At 52.7% G+C, this 23,717-nt stretch overlaps 8 protein-coding genes across 8 annotated transcripts; 5 read left to right on the top strand and 3 right to left on the bottom strand.

Annotated features, from left to right (window-relative positions):
* Positions 1 to 800: 800 nt before the first annotated feature.
* ANOM_002122 (glutathione S-transferase family protein) lies at positions 801 to 1,522 on the top strand (the record flags this gene model as incomplete). Its single annotated transcript, XM_015547379.1, has 2 exons — positions 801 to 854; positions 911 to 1,522. 2 exons carry the CDS (start codon positions 801 to 803, stop codon positions 1,520 to 1,522), a joined length of 666 nt encoding a protein of 221 aa, XP_015411052.1.
* Positions 1,523 to 2,354: 832 nt separating this feature from the next.
* Positions 2,355 to 3,860, top strand: ANOM_002121 (flavin-containing monooxygenase; the record flags this gene model as incomplete). The annotated part of the gene is made up of 1 exon (XM_015547378.1): positions 2,355 to 3,860. One exon carries the CDS (start codon positions 2,355 to 2,357, stop codon positions 3,858 to 3,860), a length of 1,506 nt encoding a protein of 501 aa, XP_015411039.1.
* A 1,749-nt stretch (positions 3,861 to 5,609) lies between these two features.
* anxc4 (annexin ANXC4) lies at positions 5,610 to 8,297 on the top strand (the record flags this gene model as incomplete). The annotated part of the gene is made up of 2 exons (XM_015547377.1): positions 5,610 to 7,757; positions 7,844 to 8,297. 2 exons carry the CDS (start codon positions 5,610 to 5,612, stop codon positions 8,153 to 8,155), a joined length of 2,460 nt encoding a protein of 819 aa, XP_015411053.1. The 3' UTR covers positions 8,156 to 8,297.
* A 1,847-nt stretch (positions 8,298 to 10,144) lies between these two features.
* gta1 (glutaminase GtaA) lies at positions 10,145 to 12,803 on the top strand. The gene is made up of 8 exons (XM_015547376.1): positions 10,145 to 10,377; positions 10,455 to 10,750; positions 10,809 to 11,251; positions 11,302 to 11,885; positions 11,942 to 12,144; positions 12,190 to 12,333; positions 12,387 to 12,522; positions 12,569 to 12,803. Exons 1-8 carry the CDS (start codon positions 10,160 to 10,162, stop codon positions 12,639 to 12,641), a joined length of 2,097 nt encoding a protein of 698 aa, XP_015411016.1. The 5' UTR covers positions 10,145 to 10,159; the 3' UTR covers positions 12,642 to 12,803.
* A 136-nt stretch (positions 12,804 to 12,939) lies between these two features.
* Positions 12,940 to 14,797, bottom strand: cps1 (Gly-Xaa carboxypeptidase; the record flags this gene model as incomplete). The annotated part of the gene is made up of 3 exons (XM_015547375.1): positions 12,940 to 12,998; positions 13,064 to 14,391; positions 14,463 to 14,797. 3 exons carry the CDS (start codon positions 14,795 to 14,797, stop codon positions 12,940 to 12,942), a joined length of 1,722 nt encoding a protein of 573 aa, XP_015411017.1.
* A 2,002-nt stretch (positions 14,798 to 16,799) lies between these two features.
* Positions 16,800 to 17,614, top strand: ANOM_002117 (WSC domain protein; the record flags this gene model as incomplete). The annotated part of the gene is made up of 2 exons (XM_015547374.1): positions 16,800 to 17,049; positions 17,154 to 17,614. The coding sequence occupies 2 exons, from the start codon at positions 16,800 to 16,802 to the stop codon at positions 17,612 to 17,614; spliced, it is 711 nt and encodes a 236-aa protein (XP_015411008.1).
* A 336-nt stretch (positions 17,615 to 17,950) lies between these two features.
* Positions 17,951 to 21,123, bottom strand: ANOM_002116 (SANT/Myb-like DNA-binding domain-containing protein; the record flags this gene model as incomplete). The annotated part of the gene is made up of 5 exons (XM_015547373.1): positions 17,951 to 18,047; positions 18,100 to 19,443; positions 19,491 to 19,859; positions 19,937 to 20,756; positions 20,934 to 21,123. 5 exons carry the CDS (start codon positions 21,121 to 21,123, stop codon positions 17,951 to 17,953), a joined length of 2,820 nt encoding a protein of 939 aa, XP_015411009.1.
* A 1,004-nt stretch (positions 21,124 to 22,127) lies between these two features.
* Positions 22,128 to 23,620, bottom strand: ANOM_002115 (FAD-dependent oxidoreductase; the record flags this gene model as incomplete). The annotated part of the gene is made up of 5 exons (XM_015547372.1): positions 22,128 to 22,308; positions 22,374 to 22,449; positions 22,532 to 22,828; positions 22,887 to 23,172; positions 23,243 to 23,620. The coding sequence occupies 5 exons, from the start codon at positions 23,618 to 23,620 to the stop codon at positions 22,128 to 22,130; spliced, it is 1,218 nt and encodes a 405-aa protein (XP_015411010.1).
* Positions 23,621 to 23,717: the final 97 nt, after the last annotated feature.

Raw genomic sequence — 23,717 nt, 5'->3', positions numbered from 1 at the left:
CATCTTCCTGGTTATGTCCAATCCTATCTATCGCTATACAAACTAGAAACCGATACTCTCTCTGCTTGTTTTGATAGATATTAATAGAGCGCTGAATAAAATCAGGCATAGTTCAAGGACAAAATCAAATTTGGTTATGGAGTCTTCCACTTTCGTAAAGAGACTTTGGTCTATGAATAGCGCATCTTACTCTCCTTCTCTCAACGGGCTATGGCTATTCCTTGCCGTCCCCACGAAAGGACAGAGTGATAATTCTATTAACTCAATCATCTATCGACCAAGTTCAGGAACCAACACAGAAATAAGGGAACCATGAAGCTACGAAGCACATAGAATGGATGAATTCTCTTCTAGCAGGAATCAGAGTCTCAGAGCATTGTAGATATAACATTATTAGAGATATCACAATGAAACCCTCCGTGGTATGTCTAGTGAAACTGCACCAAGGTGCAGGAAACTGAACCCCTGATCATACGCTACTTGACCTAAGATGGTTGCAACAATATGAACCCTGAGACGAATCTTGCAATGCTACTATAGACCACCAAACCCATTCCACTCGGAAGTAGTTTGACCGTGGCGGCGGCCCTGGCACTCGGTTGATTCGGCAGCACCGGTCAGTTGCTGAGTCGAACTCATGTCGAGATAATTAGAAATCAAGATACCGTCCCCACTTCTGCCCCTCCAAGCGGAGTCTATTATAAATCTAAACAGGAAGAGTAGAGACACATATAACCCGTTATCGTCGTATGATTATTTCCCCCACCAACAATACCGCTCTCAATATTCTCTCAGACAAAATGGCTCCATTCGGAAAGATCTGGTCCTACATTCCCAGCCCTCGGGTTATGAGAGTACGTGCGGCCTACTCGCTTGTTCCTGATAACTGCTAATCCATATTCCCCAACAGATCCAGGCCGCAGCCAACCTCAACGGCCTGGAGCTCACCTTCCCGGACTTCGTCATGCGCGAGACCAACCGCACGCCTGAATTCCTGGCCAAGTTCCCCTACGGCAAGGTGCCCACTTTCGAGGGCGCCGACGGCACCAACCTGTTCGAGACGGATGCCATTGCGGAGTATGTCGCTCTGAGTGGCCCAGCCGCCGAGCAGTTGATGGGTAGTACTATTGTCGAGCGCGTCACCATCCGACAGTGGATTTGCTTTTCCCACGGTGAAGTCATGGAGAATGTCATCCAGCTGGCATTGTGGCGGAGGGGGGCCAAGCCCTATGACGAAGCGGTGGAGAACAACGCCCTCGAGCGCCTGGAGCGTTCGCTCGCCTTCCTCGACTCCCACCTGAAGGACCGCACCTGGCTGTGTAGCGAGGACAAGATTACCATGGCTGATATCACCCTCGCCTCCGCACTGGCTTGGGGCTTCTCTATGGGTATTGACGCTGAGATGCGCTCCAGGTGCCCGGTCACCGTCGCGTGGTACGAGCGCGTTATTGCTGTCGAGGGAGTCAAGCAGGCTTTTGGCGAGAAGAAGTTCATTGAGAAGCGCCAGGTTCCGAATAATTAAATAGATTGATAGAGTACATATCTTGTATGTGAATGACACAAGAGACGCGGACGCGCTCATCACAGAATTCTTGCTACTAAAAGACTACGGAAATCATAAAGCAAAGAGTACTGAATTGGCGTAGTGTAGATGGCACAGTGGACTCCCCCTTGTGCCATACCCTAGCATCTAATAGAACTGGCTTTGCTATGACTGCTAAAGCCCTAGCCTTTCCTTGCCGTATAACCCCTTAGGGCAGTGAAGGTTGGGCCCTCTAACGAGACAACGATCTCAGTCAGCCGGGCACCAAAACGACATATTGCTAACAAATTGTGCAAGGTGAATATCATTTAATTTTATTACCCAATGTCACTATATTCTATGCATTATGCACCTTGCTATCTAGCTAGAGGATTAGATGCGGAGGTCGAAATCTAGTCTAGGTTTAGAGAACCGACGACTGCCGAGCAGTACCGACCGGCTACCCCAAGACCCCGGTTTGTAGTGCTATGTATCTCATTGATCTAGATCGGTTGCGAACCATTAGCTCCTCTTTGATTCGGGTGATGTCGAGTTGTTCTGAGGATGTGGAGACTCCATCGGCTGCATATGGAGAGCGGCAAAAGAATGGACTGAAGTCATCCAACTAGGCACGCCCCACTCGGCATAGTACAGCATATCTCCGGCATTTCAGACGAGGATGAATCGATCTACCCCATGAAAGAGGTCACACGGGCCTGGTACTATGGAGTATGCATCGTGAGTTGAGGCCGAGGTGTATGAGCTCTTTTTAAGAAACGTTGTGCCCCGAATCTAATGCTCATCATACTTCTACTCTCCATCTCAGTTTAACATGAACAGCCACACACCGGTGCAGCCAGAGTTGTGCTTTGACGTGATTATCGTTGGCGCAGGCATCTCCGGCATCAACGCTGCCTATCGCATCCAAGAGCAGTTGCCCAACTTCAGCTATGCGATCTTGGAAGCGCGCGAGGACCTGGGTGGTACCTGGGACCTTTTCCGCTACCCCGGCATTCGCTCAGACTCAGACCTATTTACCTTCGGCTTCGCTTTCAACCCCTGGAACCACAACAACCCCATTGCAGAAGGCTCCGCGATCAAGGAATACATGCACACCACTGCCGAGATGTATGGTATCGACAAGCACATCCTGTTCCGGCATCATGTGTCCTCTGCGGACTGGTGCACCACCAACAACACCTGGTCGCTGGCCGTGGACGCGGATGGTGTTCCCCAGACCATAACCTCGCGCTTCGTGATTTTCGGTACCGGCTACTACGACTACAATCAGCCGCTGCAGGCCAAGATCCCCGGACTGGATAACTTCCAGGGCCAAGTTGTGCACCCGCAATTCTGGCCCGAGGACCTCGACTACAAGAACAAGAAGGTTGTAATCATCGGTAGTGGCGCTACCGCAATCACGCTTCTCCCTAATATGGCCGACGAGGCGGCGCATATCACAATGCTCCAGCGTAGTCCGACCTATGTGTACTCAGTCCCCAACCACAAAGCCAACAGCAGACTATCATACCTCCTACCATCAGGCATTTATCACGGGTTACAACGAGCTATCTGGATCCTGAGGCAGCGTATGTTCTTCCTCTTCTGCCAGCGCTTCCCCTCCTTGGCGATCTGGATCCTCAAGCGCGGCTTGGAAAAGGAACTCCCCGGCCATATCTCTTACGACCCTCATTTCAAGCCGCACTACAAGCCCTGGGACCAGCGAATGTGTGTCTGTCCAAATGGCGACTTCTTTGCTTGCCTGCGCAGTGGAAAGGCAGACGTCCGCACCGACACCATTAAGACCGTCACGAAGACGGGTATCGCCCTCAATGGGGGCACAACGCTGGACGCGGACATCATCGTCACAGCCACCGGGCTGAAGCTGCAGATCGGCGGCGGCATTACGCTCAGTGTTGACCGGCAGAAGATCGACATCGGTTCCAAGTACCTGTGGAACGGAGTGATGTTGCAGGACCTTCCCAACGCGGCCTTCGTGATCGGATACACCAACGCTTCGTGGACCCTGGGTGCCGATGCCATCGCGCAGTGCATTACCCGCATTCTCCAAATGCTCGAGTCGCGCAAGCTCGTCGCTGCTGTCCCGCGTGTCAAGGCTCAAGATGCGCAGCACTTCCAAGACCGCCCCCTGCTGCAACTCAAGTCAACCTATGTTCATGCCGGTGCCCGTGCTCTGCCTCGCGCGGCAGACCGCGGTCCCTGGCAGCCGCGCGATCACTATGGTAAGGATCTTCACTTCGCCCGGAAGGGGAACCTGAATGAGGGGCTCGAGTTTGTGCCGGGCTCCAGTCTGCGCTTGCGGGAAAAGCTAAGTTGAGTTTTGCGTCTGTGAAATTGAAGCGATGATGTTTGCTACCGTCCTTATGAAAATGCTTGAATCCTAGTGCTAGGAGTACTTGTTGTAGTAGTTAGTCTACATCCATTCAGTCAGAGGATATTAAATGCCCACTCTTAGAAATACTCGGTTGTCTGGTCATATCACATTTCGGTACGGTATCATAGCATAGAGCGACTGGTCAGGTCGTGTAGTATGTTTTGACGTCCTCGAATCATTCCGCACCCTGGCCAATGGATGTAGTGGTCCAGGCCGGCGGGTGGTTGATGTTTGAGGTCGCATCAACAGATAAGGTACTGACAATGTTGAACCGTTCAAGCATCGCCAGTCGATCGGCCAGTCAGCTGATATGGCTTTGTCGAGAGTTTACGGAGTAGACTAGATCCATTTGGGAGAAAGTCACGAGGACTACCTAAGTATCATTCCGGGGGGGTTCATAGATATGCCCTTCCACAACTATGTGCCGATATCTTCCGCTACCGTCTTCTATATCTCTTCTTGTGGAACCAAACGTATATTTCTGCTTGTCCATTCTTTCTGATATGACAGAAAATTGTGGATGCTGTCACCGGACGACTACCCATTAGTGATACGAAGTGATATGATATTCCTAAGTTATCTCGCTATAACTTTAAAGCAAGATTCAATTATGTTTGAGTTTATCTTACCTTTGAGTATCTAAAAGAATCTAGTATACTATGTAGAGTTTCTTGACCATATTATTCGTGCTGTGAGTTACCCCAATAATATATAGGATATAGCTACTGATAAATATATATTTATAACTATTTGCGACGCGTCCATGAGTCGGTCAGTATAACCAGATCCTCAACTAAAGTGAATCGTAAACGATCACCTTCTTTGGCTTTTGCCGTTATATCAGGATATCATCTTGATGTTGTGGATTGACGGAGTACCGTGGACATTGTATGGACTACAAAGTAAGATTGCAGAATGGATCTGCCCGTCGGTCGCTCCGAGGACCAATGACACACGGGAATCTCGCGGCAACTCCGGGAATCGCAGAACGGCTGATTGGAAGTGGGGAAAGGTTTCGTCTGAGTACGAGAACTGACTACTAAAGGTACTACTACTACTACACAGTACTAGTGCTACTACTAGTGACTCTCACTTGGTCTGTCATTCGTGAGATGGAACCGCCCGTCAGCTTCAGCAGATGCAGGAGCTCCGTGCGGCTCCAAGGGCGGTCGGCCTTGATTCGTTCCTGTCCAGGACGGCGATTCGACAGCTCGTCTACAACTGAATGGCCATGAGGTGCATCTTCCTTGCTTTTTCTTTTCCCTTTTCCTTTCCCTCGTTTCCGTCACGTTCGACGAGGCCACACCATGAGACCCGTCGATTGCCATCTCACCTGAACTGCGATACGAACCCCCGATGATCCCTACTGAACTAGTCACGGTAGCTCAGTTTCTGTCCATCAGCCTCGGCCACAACAAACTAAACTCAAAGGTAGTGGAGTGTGCCTGGTGACGGGCGCTTCGATCGCGCTCTCCTCATTTCTGTGTGATTTCCCTCTTCCATTGCGCACACAGTATCCCGCGGGGAACGATCCATCTCTCCCCGTGATTCTACTCTCGCTAGTCTGGATTTCTCCCGGTGTTTCTGACATCGTGCTGGCCCCCCTACCGGTCGCAAAGCACTAATTTTAAGCTTGATCTCGCTTTAGGTTGGTCCCTTGCCGCGATCGCTGGTCCCTGTCGCTTGTCATCCATGTCTCTCCAGCCCGACGACCCACGGTCGCGTGGCCGTTCCAGATCGCGACAGCGCTCCAGTTCGCGCGCTTCGGCCCTGGGGAATCCGTATCTGTCTTCCGAACCGGCAGACGAATACCTGCGAGCGCGATCAAGAAGCCGTGGTTATCGCACCAGCGCCAGCCATCTGCCCTCGGGCTCCGATGTGAGCCACTATACTTATCTACGCGACCACAACGACCCCGCGCGGTCCCCCAACGTTCGCCCAGTTCGCTACGATGCTCCCCCGGATGATATCTACTCGGATTCGGACGACGACGGACTGGCCTATGGCGATATTCCTGGGGAACTCGAGCGCAACTACTATGGGTACATGGCTACTCCCCGAACCTCGTCCTCTCAGGTCAACGGTGCAATGATGTCGGGCGCGCTGAATGGAGACAGGCGCGCCGGAAAGGAGCACACCTCCGGACGCTCCAGCGAGGAAGCGCTAGGTGGTCATCCCAGCTACGCGAAAACGGGCGCGTTCAAATATGCAACGCCCGCTCAATACCTGCATGCGCAACCAGACTGGGCGCCGATCCCAGAGTGTGAGCGCCCAGGGTTCGTCCCACCGTCGTCGCAAGCCGACGAACAATACATGCCGGGTGCGTTTCCGCAGCCGGCGACAACGGCCGCGCCGTCGTTTCCGATGCCTCAGTACGCGAACCTCGAAGCACAGTCCAACCCGTATCCATCCTGGGGCGGTCGTCCCGTCTCGATGTCGGGCGCTCATGCGTACGCCCCCACGGTCAGTTCGCCGACCCATAAACGCGCCGTATCCAGCGACACCACGGCGCAGACCCCGTACGCCAACCCCCCTACTTTCCAGTACGCGCAAGTCGATCCGAAAGTTCAATATACCTCGAAGGGCGCCTCCAAGCAGCCGGTGTCGTATACTGCGGCACCCCAGTACGCGAAACCGGGCGACACAGACAGGGGTCAACCGTCGCAATACGCAAACATCAAATACTCCGCCAATCCACAGTTCTCCAAGACCCCCACCAGCCGTCCAGACAGCGGACAGCAGTATGTCGAAATCGCGCCCGGCGACCGGAAGGGCACGCGCCAGAAGAGTCATTCCGTCTCCTCGGGCAACAATCTGTCGGTCGCAGGCCCTGACCCCGGCCTCCGACCAGCGAGCCCGATGCTGGAGCCGTATAAGGGGACGTACCAGAGCATCTCCCCGATGCCGTCTCCGATCGTCATCCCCTCCAAGCGGGATGAAGACGTGTCGGACCTAGAGCCCCTCGATGGCGGCTCCGACTCCAGCGGGCTACGAAAGCATCGGAGGAAGAAATCCAAGGACGAGAGGGAGCTGAAGGAGCCCAAAAGTGATCGTTCCAAGCGCGAGAGGAGTCGGGTCCGCCCAGAGCGACCTGGTTCGCAAGAACAAGCCGTGATGCTGATCGAACCCAGCACACCGCGCAAGAAAGTGTCATTCTATGACCCCGAACCCGATGCCATGGCCATGCAGGATGCCTTGTCGCATACCCGCAGCATCGATAGCAAAACCCTCATCCGTGTGCTGCCCCATTTGACCAGCGAGGAGATCCTGGACCTCCGGTCGGAGTACAAGAAGCATGTGAAATTGCACGGCAAAAGCGTCAACCTGGCCAAGCATATTCGTCTGAAGCTGGGCAACAGTACCTTTGGCAAGGTGTGCTATGCGACTGCGTTGGGCCGGTGGGAATCCGAAGCGTTCTGGGCCAACTGTTACTACCAGTCGAGTACCTCCCGACGCGAGCTGCTGATTGAGTCGCTGTTTGGCCGGAGTAACAGTGAAATCCGTGCGATCAAAGAATGCTTCCGTGACTCACGGTACCTTGATAGCCTGGAGAAATGCATGAAGGCCGAACTGAAGGCCGACAAATTCCGAACCGCCGTGCTGATGGCTCTCGAGGCCACCCGGCAGAGTGAACGGGAGCCCCTCGATGGCGAGTTAATCGAACGAGACGTCCAAGAGCTGCACAAGGCGTTGGTGTCGCGGCATGGAGGCGAAACCGCGATGATCTATATCATTGTGCGCCGGAGCGACTCTCACTTGCGAGAGGTGCTCCGCTTGTATGAGCGGATCTACGGCCGGAATTTCGCCCGCGCTATGATTTCCAAGTCGCAGAATCTTGTGGTATGTTTAACCTGCGTGATCCCCCTGGTGGTTCTTTTCTTTATCTTTCCCTTGTTATAGGATCATGGTTAACTCGATGGATACAGGGCGAAACCCTTGCGCATATACTCAACGGAGTGATCAACCGACCCATGCGGGACGCGCTCCTGCTCCACCAGGCGCTGCGCGAATCGCGGACGGGCAAGGAGCGATCGGAATTGTTGATTTCCCGACTGGTCCGATTGCACTGGGAACCGCGCCATCTGGAGCAGGTGAAAAGCGAATTCCGTCGGAGATACGGAGAGCGACTGGAAGAGGCAATCGCCGAGGAGGTGTTGACCACCAGCAGCGGCGATGACTGGGGCGAGTTCTGTATTGGCTTGGCGCGCAGTTCCAAGGCGCTGTCGAAAATAGGCTAAAGAGTCTGATTATGACTTTGACGAGCTTACGGATTTTGTGCTGATGATTCGATGACAATTCTTTTTGGTTATGGTTACGCATGCGCTGTATAGAACGAAGGGCTAAGCAGCCAGGAAGGGAAAAAAACAATAAAAAAAGGGGGGAAAGCAGAAAATGGGAAAGGGGAAGAAAAGAAACCAGGGCGAATGTGACATGAGTTGTGTTATGAGGAGAATTTAATGGTCCTATAATAGTAGTCTGGATGTTACATGTTGATGGAAGTTTTTGTGGCCTTGTTGCCCGGCCCCATTGAAATCTGCAGTTCGCCATTTTCATCCGCGCAATGTTTTATATGGTCGAGTTCGAAACTGCCAGGCAGCCATGATAGGAATAAACGTATCTACTATTCCGTATGTATCTATACATTTCATTGATCGGCAAAATGGCGAATGAGCCCCTTACCGAAAATCACCCAAGAGATGCCCAAAGCGCAGTGACCTCGAGTTCTTGGATAACTATGTTCCTAGGCTGCCTACCCAGAATCAAGCGGTCAGGGACTTTGACTACCATCGCAGCCAAGGCAAGAAGATCATAGATCCATGTCGATACCGAGACCAATTGTATATACTTCTTTGCACTTAAGAGATGTCTGTCTGGGAAGCGACTCTGACGTGGAGCCACTCGCGGGACGTCAAACGGGACCTCAACGTTGGTTCCTGCGGCAGAGATGATGGATCAGGTGGGGCGGAACCAGCGATGCTTGTGTTCTTTTCCCCTCCGTTTCCATTTAGTGTATGAGTTTGATTGGGAGTACTAAACCTGCAGGGAAAAGGAGGTCACGGTCACACTACAGGCTCGATAGACTCCTAGCCACCTGATAGCATCACAATAGTCGGTCACACGGGACCGACTACTACTACTTTGGAGGCAGCGTAGTATACCCAAGTCTTTTGCGAATGGTAATAGATGGTGTAGATGTGATGTTATCATGTAGAAATGCCTTGATATTCGCTGATCAGACGGCAAGAGTGACCCCACTGCCAAGCATGGGCTGCATCGCAGCCCGATGTATCACTTTCCTGTTTAGGGCACGGCAGCATCACTGACGGGCCGCTGCCTCAGGCCGGGATTGTTTTTGTTTCTTTTGTCATTTCGACTCCTCCTTGAATTCTAGATCTCTCGACCGCATCCCGGTTGATGCAGTCTCTCGTTCGGCTACCGGAATAGATCTATTCTTAGTCCCTCGTTGCAATCTGGATCATCCTCATGTCTCTCTCTCACCGCATTATTATCGCGCAATCATCTTGACCCGAGTATAAGATGGCTGTGATGCTCTCTTACTCGCACACCGAGGTAATGAATGTCATATGCATTTCCCCTCAGAGCACTGCCGAAAAAACTAACTCAGACTACCCCATAGTCACCAGCCACTAGCGCGTCTGGGGCCTCTCCTTGTTTTCTCAGGTGGATCTGATAGCCAGCACTATCATGGTTTAGTGTGGGCTTGTCTTCGTGAGATCACCTGCAGGCTTGAAGTGGATTGGCCGAGGACTGGTCGAGTCTGAAGCGGCTAAGGATAAGGTACATATGCCCACTCCGTCAACCCTTGCTTGTTAATCTCCGATCTTGTCTTCCGTCCAATGGTCGGGCTCCTCCTGGAATTCCGTGTTTCTTTCACCTGTCGGGCAGATGGATCGAGGCCGCATGAGTTGCTCCCCACAGAGCCTGGCAGGTCAGGCGATGCTGGGGGAGTCTCCATCATGCGCGCCCCCATTCCGCACTCCGTTTCTAGACCCTCACGCAGCGGGCTAAATTTGCATAGTTGATCGAGTCCTCCCCTGAATTGTCTGCCCTGCCCCTCTGGTATGCAGGCCCGACCCACTATATAAGTGTGCCTGGCATTCCTTCAGCATTCTTCAGATTCACATTCTCGGTGGCACGTTGAACGGCGGATCTCGATTCTGCTCTTTCATTCTTCAAAACAATCAGAAATTATTACGTACATAAAGGAGGATGTTCCCTGTATGCCTCGTTCGATACGGATCATAATGCATTTCCTCTCGTTTTGTCTGTCGGTGGCCTCCCTGCTGTCTTCCGTAGGAGCTGCGTCGACCTTTTCCCCTGCGAGGCCACCCGCCCTGCCCTTGGCTGTCAAGTCGCCGTACTTGAGCACATGGTTGTCTGCGGGCACGGATGGTGGTAATGGAGGGTACTTGGCCGGCCAATGGCCTACCTTTTGGTTGTGAGTAGCCCCGAGCTGTAGATATTCATGACGTCCATCTTCATGGTACTTTGACTGAACCACGTTCCTGGTGGCAGCGGCCAAGTAAATGGCTGGGCGGGCCAGATCCGGGTCGATAATTCGACCTACACATGGATGGGGGGTATCCCGAACACTCCCACGGTGAACCAGACTTCCTTCGAGTACACCTCAACTTCGAGTGTGTTCACGATGCGTGTGGGGGATATGGTGGAGATGAAAGTGAAATTCCTCTCCCCTATCACACCAGATGATCTCCGGAGACAGTCACTGGTGTTCTCCTATCTGGACGTAGATGTCGAATCGATCGACGGCAAAGCGCATGATGTACAGGTGTACGCAGACATTTCGGCAGGTAAGCAAGAGAATACCCCATCTGGAGCCGTGCAACGATCCGTCTAACCGGGCCATAGAGTGGGTGTCTGGAGACCGAAACGCCATTGCGCAGTGGGACTATGGTGTCACCGATGGTGGCGTTGCCTATCACAAGGTTTACCGCCAGACGCAGCTGCTTTTCTCTGAGAATACTGAGCAAGCAGAATGGGGCGAGTGGTACTGGGCCACAGACAACGGAGACGGTCTGACCTACCAGTCCGGACCGGATGTTGATGTGCGAGGAGCATTCGCACAGAACGGAAAGTTGGCCAACGCCGACGATAAAAACTACCGTGCCATTTCGACCAATTGGCCCGTCTTTGCTTTTTCGCGTGACCTTGGCTCGGTGACGACGTCTGCTGGCACGTTATTTTCCATTGGCCTTGCGCAGGACAGTGCCATCCAGTACAGTGGTAAACCTGAAGGAACCACCGTGATGCCTTCCCTCTGGAAGAGCTACTTCAGCACTGCGACTGCTGCGGTGAGTGGTTTCTTCTTTGGACTTAGAGTATACTCTGACAGTCTATGTAGCTGGAGTTCTTCCATCATGATTATGCTACTGCAGCTACACTATCGAAGGATCTCGATGACCGGATATCCAAGGATTCCATTGCTGCCGCTGGCCAGGACTACCTGACAATCACCTCACTTACGGTCCGTCAGGTCTTTGCTGCAGTGCAGTTGTGCGGGACGCCCGAGGACCCCTACATCTTCATGAAGGAGATCTCCTCCAATGGCAACATGAACACTGTAGACGTCATCTTTCCCGCTCACCCGATCTTTTTGTACACGAATCCCGAGCTTCTCAAACTGCTCCTGAAGCCAATCTATGAGATCCAAGAGAACGGAAAGTACCCCCACACATACGCCATGCACGATATTGGAACCCACTACCCGAATGCCACCGGCCATCCTGACGGCAACGATGAGAAAATGCCCCTCGAGGAGTGTGGAAACATGGTTATCATGGCCCTGGCCTACGCCCAGAAGGCTAAAGATAACGACTATCTCTCACAGCACTATTCCATCCTCCAAAAATGGACGACGTACCTCGTGGATGATGCTATTTACCCGGCGGACCAGATCTCCACAGATGATTTTGCCGGCTCTTTAGCGTAGGTGATGTGATGTACATGCACGAAATACGTGTCGATGCTGATGGTATGCACAGGAACCAGACCAACCTGGCGTTGAAGGGAATTATTGGAATCCAGGCAATGGCCGTGATCAGCAATACGACTGGCCACCCGGATGATGCGTCGAACCACTCCAGCATTGCCACGGACTACATCACGAGGTGGCAGACATTAGGCGTGGCGCAGAATGCCAATCCTCCGCACACGACGCTGTCGTACGGGGCTAACGAGACTCATGGTCAGTTCGCTGCCAGGGTACATTTACAATACTAACTTTCTTCAGGGCTTCTGTACAATCTGTACGCTGACCGTGAACTGGGCTTGAACTTGGTTCCTCAGTCGGTCTATGACATGCAAAATACCTTCTATCCGACTGTGAAGGAGAAGTACGGAGTACCGCTTGATACTCGGCATGTGTACACGAAGGGTAAGCTCGATGTTATTTTTAAGTTCCAACCAATGAATACTGACGGGCTTCAGCGGATTGGGAGTTGTTCACAGCCGCGGTGGCGTCGGAGAGCGTCCGAGACATGTTCCACAGTGCGCTTGCGAGCTGGATCAACGAGACCCCGACCAACCGTGCTTTTACGGATCTTTATGATACCCAAACTGGAAAGTAAGTGTTGGTCGACCGGCTGCTTGGGCTTTGCTGACCAATATAGTTATCCGGCAGGCATTACGTTCATTGCGCGGCCCGTCATGGGTGGCGCCTTTGCATTGTTACTTCTCGACTAGGGTTCATTCACTGTATATTGATTCTGTTCGCTTCTGCGCGAGTGGAGATACTCGCTTACTTTATTATATTTATTCTTACTAGGCCATTGAACCAGACTGTGACTGTTCATAGCGCATTGCATTGTAGCCTTGTTATGTGTCTGCAATATAACAGTGTTACCGTATATGATCTCCGGAACAGAGTGGTGTAGTTCACAGATGCTCCGAGGACTGTCTGGTTTCAACGCTGCTTCTATCTTAGCATATGTAGAGGTCGGGTATGTATTCCGCCATGCTCCTACTAGTGGGTATGCCTCTATCACAGATCGTACGTAGACTCAACCGAACTCTCCCACGCATCAAACGCGCGGATAAGATCTAGCAAGGTCAGCAATCATACTCTTCACAAACCCGACCAACAAGAGAGAAGGGAAAAGACATACCATAATACAAAGCCATCGCCTCCAAATGCACATCAATGGCCAATCTCTCATCGACGGTATGAATATTCAGCGCACCGCCCGCGCGCGACGGACTCCAGCGATAGATATTCCTCGACAGATTCCAATAAAACCTGGTATCGGTATTGCCCGTCATGATATCGCCACTAACAACAACCGTCTTGCCCTTCAGACTGGGCACCGACTCAAACACAGATCTGGTCACCCCAGCAAACCGCGTCCAAACGGCATCCACGCCCGTGCCCGTCGGACTGACCGGCGCCGGCGACAACACCTTACTCAGCGTCGAAATCGTCAGATGGTTCACCTTCCCTTCCTCGCCCTGCTTATCCTCCGGGAACGCCGCCAACGTCAGATTCAACCTCTCGACAATCGGCGCGATCAGCCGCACCGCCCGGTCCATGACCTCTTCCGGCGTCTGATGCAAGGCCACCCGGTAATTCACCACCGCTTCAACATGCTCCGGCAGTGCGTTGGTCTTCACCCCGCCGTGGAACAGATCCGCCGCCTGCGACGTCTGCAGGATGTACCGGAATTGGGCGCCGCGCGAGCGGGCCAGTTTCTCAGCTGTGGAGACGTGGTCGCTTGACTGCAGCGCATCGGCAAGCCAGGGCTCGACGCTGGAGGGCGAGTGGCGCACCTGGCATTCGAGCTTCTTGCGCGACGGGTGGGCGTCGTCCAGACGGGGCGTGAACAGCTCGTTGTTCTCGAGCGTGTAGATGATCTCGGACAGGATGCCGATACCCGTGTGTGCTGGCGGGACGGAACTGTGGCCGCCCGGCACGGACAGCGTCAGGACGAGGTCTACGCTGCCTTTCTCAGACACGCCGGGGAGGGCGTAGACCACTCCGTCATCGTCTTCCTTCTCACCGTTTGTATCAGAAGAAAGGGAAGAAAGAGTCTCCAGCCCCATTCCCCCCTCGTCCAGCACAAACTCCACCCCGTCCTTCCCGTACACCCCCTCCAGGTACTCCGCGATCGCCCCCGCGCCCAGAAACCCGTGCGACTCCTCGTCGAACCCGAACGCCAGCAGCACCGTCCGATTCGGCGTCCAGTCCTGGGACACCAGATCCTCGACGACCGAGAGCAGCCCGATCAGCACGTTCTTGCAGTCGCTGGCCCCGCGGCCCCATAGCCAGGTGCCGTCGTAGTAGCCCTCGAACGGCGGGTGCGTCCAGTCGCTGGCGTCGTTGATGGGGACGACGTCTTGGTGCGCGGTGAAGAGGATGGGTTTGAGCGTTGGGTCGCGGCCGGGGAGGGTGTAGACGAGGCCGAGGCGGTTTATGTGCGATAGGGTGGCTTTTTTGTGACTGTATTTATATTATTAATTGGTTGTTTGTTGGGGTGGAATTGTGCAAGGTAGGGTAGGATCGGGACATACACCAGGGGGAAAAGCTCCTTCAACAGATCCTGGAACTCGACGAACGGCGCGAATCCCTCATCATACGGATCTGTCAGGTAATCCGTCACGGTGGTGGGCACTTGCACGGCTCTGGAGAGACGATTCGCCTGCTGGGCGCGAATGGAGTCATCTTCGACGAATCTAAGCGCGGGGTGGAGACCATCCTCCGACGGCGAGATCTTGGGAGCTAGGGGGCAGATCTCATCGGACCAGGGATTGAGGACTTGCTGGGAGGGCCCGAATGGCAGCGGGATGTTGAGGGCTGTTACGGTCGGTGATAGCAAGGCTATCCAAGGCAGGGCTTTGGGGTGCATTTTGGGGGGGTTTTATTCCATATATTGTGGTCTAGACAAATGTGCTCATATATAGTTGGGGTGTATGTACGGGAGTGACAAGAGAAATGGGGTTCTGGGGATATATATCGTAGCTGAACGTTGTCGCCATTTCTTTGTCCGATGGCAGCGTTATCACGGCGGTCGATTGATTGATCGATTGACTCCGCTTCTTTCTCCGCTTCGATGTGCAGGACCTCGGATAATTGTCACTTCTTAATGGTGCAATCGCCGATAGAGCGGATTCGCCCGCTTTAGTCGCATTTCGTTTTGCCTGACTCGGAAGGTCGATGCCGTCTTGACAGAAGCTTGGTAGATGGCAATTGGAGATGGTCTTTTCTTCTTATCTTTATCTTTATCTTTGTCATCCATCTTCGTGGGAGCCAGACTTTGGAGACATGACCGCGTCAGAGGTGTTTGAGATCAGGGTCTTGGCTTGTTTTACCTGCGAACGCTTTTGTTTCCTTTCCTGGGCAGGAGGTCGCGTTCGCGTCAGCAGGATCTGGCTATATTAGGTGATTTATCCAGTGTTTCTGGCATGTATCAAATTTTTAAGTCTGTATCATCATGGATGTCCATGCCCTGACACAGGTCGACGAGATGAGGGGTAGCGAGAGAGGTGCATGGCCGTCATTCTAGAAGCACGCAGTCTCCGGTACCTAAGTTAGTCAGGTATGCTTGCTGTAGGTTATTAATATCTTCTGGCCAAGGGATAACTGCGCTCGTGGTCTACTGAGCATGACATCCCTTTATTCTTCGAAGGGGCTGATTTGGAATTGGTGGGTGCCAGACCCTATAAATGTGTGGGTGGAGTCTCTGGACGTGTCAATTCAGTGTTTCTCGTTCGGGTGGCAGGAGGATGAGACAGGATATTTATGGACTTGGGGCGCATGCAAGTATTTGCAATTCTCCATGAAGTCGATCTAGATGTCTGTCAGTAGTTCAAGTTGATGTTATTCCGTAGGACAAGGGTTGCGGTGGTCAGGTGCCGACCGATCCCGAGCATCTTAACAACTGACTTCAACTTTTACTTTTCCAACTTGACTCGCTCGCTACCACGCATTTTATTTTAGTTTATTTTACTGTATTTTTTCTCTCTGGACGGTGGGAACAACGTCCACTGACAGATGGAGTCGTTCCTGACTCTGCGAGATTTTACTGGCCCCATGGCTACCCAGATCAGCGACCAATCCACAGCCATGACGGCATTTCTCCCCGGGACAAAAACACAATAATCGATAGTGTCTCGCGTGGCCAGTCTCAGGAAGCAATAGTGCGTCGATCCGTGACATCACCGAGGGCCCAAGGGAGTGGGAACCTCTGCGTATGTTCGTTGGCCCTACGCTAAATTGCCCGACCACCGCTAAGCGACATGAACCGTCCCTGAAACGGGAGTAAGGGATTGGTTGAAACGCCCTGCCCAGCGGGGGTTTCAGTATGTCGATCGACGAGCGAACGGGAGTTCCTCCTCAGTCTTGACTTCCGTCGCAGGGAGAGAGAAAAATACCTTGGAGTTTTAGTTTTGGGTGTGTACGGTTTCTGCTGGCGATCTGCCCGATCGGCATTCTGTTGCCGTTTCATTTCTGATTTTTGTGCTCCGGGTTTTTTTTGCCCGAGGGATTGTCTTTCTCAAGGGGGTTGGAACTGCGTTTTACTTTTTTTTGTGTTTTCCTGGTGGAGTGCATGAAGGGAGCAGATCTTTTTATATTTGCCATTTGCCCCGTTGACTTGTCTGTGTTGTTTTTTGTTCTTCTGTTTGTTCGTTGTTCGCTCTTCGATATAACAGGCTTATTTAAACTATCTTTAACCTTTCTGTTTCTTTGTCTGTTTCGGCTTCGATCGTTCGTTCTTTTTATAACATAAACTAAATCTGCCCGGTGCCGAAGCACCATATATAGACAGACATTCACTCATTTCTATTCACAACCACCACTAAAACAAGAACACACAAACCAAAGAACCAAGAAAGAAAACAATATCCAAAATGACAAGAACAAGAACATTCATCCTCGGCTTCCTGGCTCTGTCAACGCCCGCAATCGCACTGAAGACAGCCTGCTACAATTCCCTGGGCAGTCTCGCGCCCTCGCACACGACGACAGAATACCAGTCCGTGGCGCTGTGCCAGCAATTCTGCAATGCAGAGAACAAGCCTGTCTATGCTGTCCAGGACAAGAAGTGTTTCTGTGGGGACACACTTCCTCCGCTAGAAGCCAAGGTTGAGAATACGGAATGTATGACGAGGTGTCCTGGGTATCCGGCTGAAAATTGTATTACACCCATAACCCAATCTATACACACATATATGAAAGAAAGATAACTAACAAGAACGCTACAGGCGGTGGCCAAGCAACCTACACCATCGGCACCAGCAAACGCCAAACTCAACGTGCCATCTACACAGCCCCCGTAACCGACGCCGAAACGCGTACCGAAACAGAAGCCAACGGCATCCTGACCGCACCCGACGTCGACGACGGCGACGCAGACCCCCTGGCCAGTCTCAGCGTGAATCCGACCATGGTCCGGACGGCCAGCAACGCCCCCACCGGCACGGATACCCCCAAGAGTATCCTGACCGCGTCAGCTCAGCCGTCTTCAACTATGGCTACCTCGGCTGCTACGGTGGCCCCCACGGCTTCTGCGTCGGCGGCGTCGTCCTCGTCGGCGAGTACTAGTGGGGTGGCTTCGCCGTCTGCGAGTGTGGCTACTGGTGCTGCTGCTGCTGGGAGGGGGGTTGGGAGGGAGATGGTGTTGGGTGGGATTGTGGCTGGGTTGGTGGTGAGGGGGTTGTTTTAGGGGTTTGTCTATAGTCTTGTAGAGGGGGGTTTGTTTATATCTTGGATTGTGTATCTTGGGCTCTTGTGATATCGCTGGCCGATTTGTTGACTCTTACTGCGGGTTTGTGCATGATACCCGATCCACTCGCTTAATCATAATATTGTTGAACGATATACCAAATAACAAATACTTGATTGAATGGCCATGTTAATGAAATAAATCAATAATCCATAAGGTCGTGAACCAAGACTCGAAGAACGCGACTCGCATCAGGGGTATCATTCTGTAGAACATATGTATGACAAGCCGAAGGAAGACAGACTAAGTGCAAGCAGAGAAAGATGCGAAAAGGAGCTACTGAGACACGTTGATGCCCTTGGCCGCGAGCATGGCCCGGTCTTTCTCTTTCATGGTTACATGCTCGAAGTTTGAGGGCAAAGTTTTTCGGTCCCTATTCCTGTTAGTTCTATTACCCGGATATGGATACAACAAGAGAGACATACTTGAGATATCTGATTTTGATGTTTCTCGCACGGTCCTTGAGCTGAACCTGGTTTCGCCCTTCAATGCGGCTTTCCCCCTCCCGAACGGGCTGCGCCTCGTTTTGACTGGCGATTTTGCACCACCCGCTGCCCTTGGGCCCGCCCAGCCCGACCTCTTCGATTAACCGAATCAGTCGCTTGTCCTCGGCCGCCGTCCATCGTACCGGCGCCTTGGTCGACGTGACCGTGTGTCTCGCGCTTGACGACACAGGGACGGGATTGGTGCTCCGAGCCGCTGCCTCAGGGGATTCAGGAACGGTGCTTCTGCGCGCGGTCTCTTCCAGACCGTTCAGCAGCTGGGCTGCAGACTCGTCCTGTTCTTCGATTCGCTGGCGTTTGTTCTGAGGCCGCACGGGCTTTTCTGCGCGCTTGCGGACGGTGTCGACGGGCCGACTGTAGTTGCTGAACTCGCCGTCGCTCTCGTCATCCTCCTCTGATTCCTGGCGTCGCCGTTTCCTGGAATGTACTTCAGGGGGGTGGCGCCGTTCGGCGCTTTGTGGGTCGGCTTGGCTGATAGGGGACACGCGGTGCGCGTTTGCTTGCCGGTCGATGAATCGGGAGGCCTGTTCGGGCTTTTTGCTGGGTTGCGATGATGGTCCGTCGCCGTTGGCTGCTTTCCACAGTTCAAGACTGGAGAGCATAGGGCGCGACGTCTGTGTAGAGGTCGGCTCGAGCCGTAGCTCGGGTGCGAAGAGTTTGGTCCTGACTGGGCCCAGACTGGCATACCGGGGCTCGCGTGAGGTCCTTCTCATCACGGGACTGTGGGACTTCTCTAACTGTGTGCGTTCGCCGACGAAGAGTTCGGACTCGCTGTCTACGTTGAAGTCATGTTCGTCGTGCTGAACGAGTGACGGGGATTCATGGAAAGTGGGTTCTTCGACAAGCTGTTCGGTGGGCTCTTCAATAGTTTCTTCATTGGGCTCGTCGATAGGTTCTTCAGTAGGCTCTTCGACAGGCTGTTCGGTGGGTTCCTCGATAGGCTCTTCAGTGGGCTCGTGAACATGTTCTTCAGTAGGCTGTTCGACAGGTTCTTCGGTAGGCTCCTCGACAGGCTCCTCAGCTAGCTCTTCAACAGACTCTTCGAAATGTTCTTCGGTAGCCTCTTCCGATGGTGTCCGTCTCGATAGCCGGGATGCTGGTAGGGTCTGACGCCGAAGCTGGGATGCAGATTCCTTCTGGCCATTTGCTGGAGCTGGTCTCGCGGCGCCATCCGATTGTCTGCGCACCTCAGAGTTCTTGACAGACGCCAGAGGGTTTAGCCTTCTTTGTGCTATGCGTTCAAGAGAAGATTTGTTCAAAAATGCCCTGACCAAGTTAGCCAGCTGCCGGGCTAAAAAAAACTCTTAACTCACGGTTTGCCAGATTTTCTCCGTTCCTTGGATTCAGCGGTCCTCGGCGTGTCTTTGGGAGTTGTGGGTGGGATCACTGAATCTCTTCGATTGTCGGGAGAAGCGATCGTGCTCTGTTCTTCTGTACGCCGGAGAGCCAAACTAGAGCGATCCGCCACGCTGCTACTGCGACGGTCCTTTGCGTCAATTTCCGCGAAAAATTCCTCCCGCGCAGCTTCTGCACTCTGCTGGCGGTTTAAGTCTTCGTCAATTTCCTCACACCGCTTGCGGATCCAGCGAGCCGCCCGCAGAAGGAAGCTCCGCCAGGGATAGGTGGTTTTTAGGTCGTCAATATCAAAGATGTCATCTTCATCGGGCAAGTTGGCAACCATTCTTCGAAGCGGTCGTATGCTGCCTCTCTGAATTCGTCGGGAAGAGACCCTTCAACATTAAGCCTTGGCAAGTTGAACCCACGCATTAGAGCATCGCTGCTGTCAAACGCTTCGTCGGCAGACACATCGAGAAAGAAGCCATCTTCCAAGATGAAGTTCGGATCGAAGCTGTGATCATGCTGATGGCCCTCTAACTGCATGATCAAGGACTGAGTACGGATCTCTAAAGCGAGCTGGAACGTGTCTTTAACCAGCGCGCTTTCCCCAACGGCATCACCCCGATGAGTGACCAGATCACGCATGAAAGGCAACGGAAACAGAGCTTCCACGTCCCTTATGGCCTTTTTGAAGGCGTTGGAATTGCCGCTAGCCAGGAGCACCTCCAGTGAAAAACGGGCACAGTTAGCGCGGTGGAGGATAGGCTCCGCACTCCAGTTCAACTCGGCCCCATCCTTCGTCAAGTGGGAGGAAAGGGACTCGTTAGCTCGCGTGACGTCGATGTACGTCTTACCCTCGAACCATCCGGGCTGGTTCTTGAAGGCGGCCTTCCGCAGGGTCAGACGTTTGCTTTGGGTGTTCCGGGGATCTGAGAGTCGTTTGGCCATGTTGACGATACTTTTGAGATCCGCGGAGCTGGGGACCAGAAAGTCGAGAACATCCTTTGCAGATCGTTCCAAGCCAGGAAGAGATTCGAGCATCAACTCTGGGTCCAGATCGTCCTCGTCCTGGTCGTCATCCTCATCCTCTTGATCTGTTTCTGCGTCAGGGACGATGATGGTGGAGCCCGACATCGTGTTGTTATGCACATCCTCAGGCGATTCAGGGATCACATGGCGAGCACGAAGTCCTGACTTCGTGGCTGGCTTGACCGGTGATTCTTCTGCGACGACACTCAAGTCTGTCATTGGAGATGTAAGTTCGCATTCAATGGGAGCGTAGAAAGTGCACTTCAGATATCCTCCAGTGGCGGCCAAATGGAGAGTAACAAACACACGGATACAGCGAGCCTCAGTTGAGGAACACAAGAGGACATGACTCTTTTTCGTCTACAGTGAATCAAACAAACAGTACTGACCATGTGCGCTCATTTTCCCTTTACCCTTCCATAGCCTGCTACTCTTGAGGGAAGACTTCCCAACAGAAACATCGTCTATCGGATGAGCCTCAAGCTCCCGACTCTGACTCCTCGTCCACCGTCTCCTCGGCGGACTCCCCTTCAACGCATGGATATCCTGCCCGGCAACGCGCGCAGCAATGCGAGCCATATCCAAAGGCGGTCAGCGGGCGGACTACACCCCAGCTCACTCTCAGCGAGTATACGGCGTGATATTGGGCCAAAACAGGTCCAAATAGGACGAAAATGGTGCCCAAGTCGATGGGGATCGATGGCTGTGGATAGTGAGCTTGCTGTGGATGGAAATGGGGAAGCAAACAAAGAGCGCAGGGAAGAAAACAAGGTGGCGCGCTTGAGGTTTAGGGTCGGCTTATGTAATCCGCTTTCATTGCCTGGTTTGGCACAATTGTTGCCTGACTGGTGCCTTTATGCCTGAATAACCCTTGACCCTAATCGTGACCCTAATGTCGGACCTAATGTTAAATCTAATGTTGGACCTTGACCCTAAAGCCGTGCATTTCGTGCCATGGTATTTCACCCCACCGGTTGCTGACCTTGGCGGTATTTGCAATTATTCCTTCCATTTCCCAGATCTGGAGCACATGCACTTCCCCTGAGAAACTATTGACAGTGTATGCTCAAAGCATCAAAACTCAGGGTATGTTAACATATTCTTTGATGTCATCCTGGAACTTACCCCTGGAGATGGTTTCTGCAACCATGACACAACACATGTCAACGTGCGACTTTATCCCAACCTAGAGATTGGTGAAATCTGAATCTACTACCAACTACATCGCGCATCTTACAAATGTCGCAGTACTTGTTGGCGAGCAAGACTGGTATTAACTACAGACACAAGGTGTCAGCCAGAAAGAAATACCGCAAGATACTGTTAACAGCCTAATCTGTCTGTTCACCCTTTCTATGACCTAGCAGTAGTTATGGTGATACAATGTTTGCGCAGACATCGATGCTACATGCTATTTGCTCTATCCCACGGACCATCCAAGTTTATGCAAATCGCTGTGCTCGATCAATGTCTCGTCTATCATAATCTCATCACACTCTTCTTCATACACAGCGCTATGCCCAACGCCCAGCTTACTCGGGTAGATTCCTATCCAATTCCCATTCCCAGGACACTTAGACTACTTATGATTTATCCTCCTTAAGCACCCTCTTCGACACCAGGGGACTCCCATTAAGAATCTTCTCGAAATCATGCGCATCGAGACACGCCTGTCTCGAATTCAAGACAGATGTTTCCGCACGGACAAATATATCCTGTTCATATGCGGCGACGGAAGAACGAAGGGCATCTAGTGTGAACGATCTACACGTCTTTATTAGCATATCACGCCAACCATGAACAAAACCACAGTGAGAATGGTATCATACTCTGTCGACGTAAAATCAATCCTCTTCACCAGATCCTGTACATCCACGATGGCGTTGTTGGCACCTTCGCCTCTGACTGTGACCCTTCTATTAGTATATATTCCAGTAAAATACAAACAACCAAAAAGAAAGAAAGAAAGAAAGAAAGAAAAACAAACACATAGTCATAGTATGCGCCGAATCGCCCACCAGAACCACCCGGGGATGGTCCCTTTGCCTCTGCGGAGTGAAAATCCAGTCCGAGACACGGATGGACACCACCTCCGTTGCATCCGGGATCTGGTGAATCAGGGACCGGAACGGATCGGCCCAGTTAGCCGTTAGCGATTTCATCAGGGCGATGCGGTCTGCGTTAGACTCCGGGACGTTGATGCCCTTTGACTCGGCCCAGGAGACGATGAGCTGGCAGTGGTATTTGTCTGTGCTGTCGGAGAAGTTGTTGGGGGTGTCGAGGACTATTTCTCGTTAGTTTCTGCATGAATGTATATGATGTGGATGATGATGGTGTGGTACAGCTGAAGAAGAGATACACGTTGGTATCTGGGTGTGCGCCCTGGAAGATGAAGGGGTCGATTTTCTGGGCGCCGTTCATTTCCTCAGGTGAGTATAGAGCTGTCGCGCCGAGGAGCTGCACGGGCAGGGGCTGCATTTCGTGGTCGTCTGGATAGAGGATTTGGCGCGAGAGCGAGCGCGAACCGTCGCAGCCGAGGAGGATGCGGCCTTGCCATGATGAGCCGTCTTCGAAATGGGCTGTCACGGATTCTGGAGTTGATTCGATGTCTTTGAGGGATTTGTTCCACTGTTGGTTGGATATTAGTTTGGCTTGCTTGGTAGAACTGTGTAATTGTGTTTATTTCTGTGAACCTCACCTGCACGTCGATCCCACTCGTCAATAGCTGACGCATTCGCACCCGACTAACCCTAATCCGTTCCGCAGCTGGAACATTATAAAGTGCCTCCCCTGACTTCAGATCGAAGAACTGGTAGCGGCCGGTATCACCCCGCGCAGCAGCTTCCTTGTTAACATATGTCTCTGGTAGTTGCGCGACGATGTCCTCAGGGAGCAGCTGGCGCAAGGCTGGCAATGCCCAGTGCAAGGTGAGACCCCATCCGCCGCTGCGGGCGTCGACCGCCGAGTCGCGCTCGAAGATCTGGAACGGGACGCCCTGGGTTTTGAGATACTGGGCTAGGATGAGCCCGCTGATGCCGGCGCCGATGATGAGCACGGGGAGGTGTTCGTCGGCCATGGTTGACGCTCGAAGGGAAAGTGGGATGTCCCGCCGATCCTGGTCTGTTCCTGGCAGGGAGAGAGGGGAGGGGATATCTGGATCCGTTGGGGGTGGG

Source organism: Aspergillus nomiae (assembly GCF_001204775.2).
Source record: "Aspergillus nomiae NRRL 13137 chromosome Unknown contig00019, whole genome shotgun sequence".
In the NCBI taxonomy this organism is placed as follows: Eukaryota; Fungi; Ascomycota; class Eurotiomycetes; order Eurotiales; family Aspergillaceae; genus Aspergillus; species Aspergillus nomiae.
The sequence above is the reverse complement of the archived record's forward strand: the minus strand, read 5'-3'. Positions and strand labels throughout refer to the sequence as shown.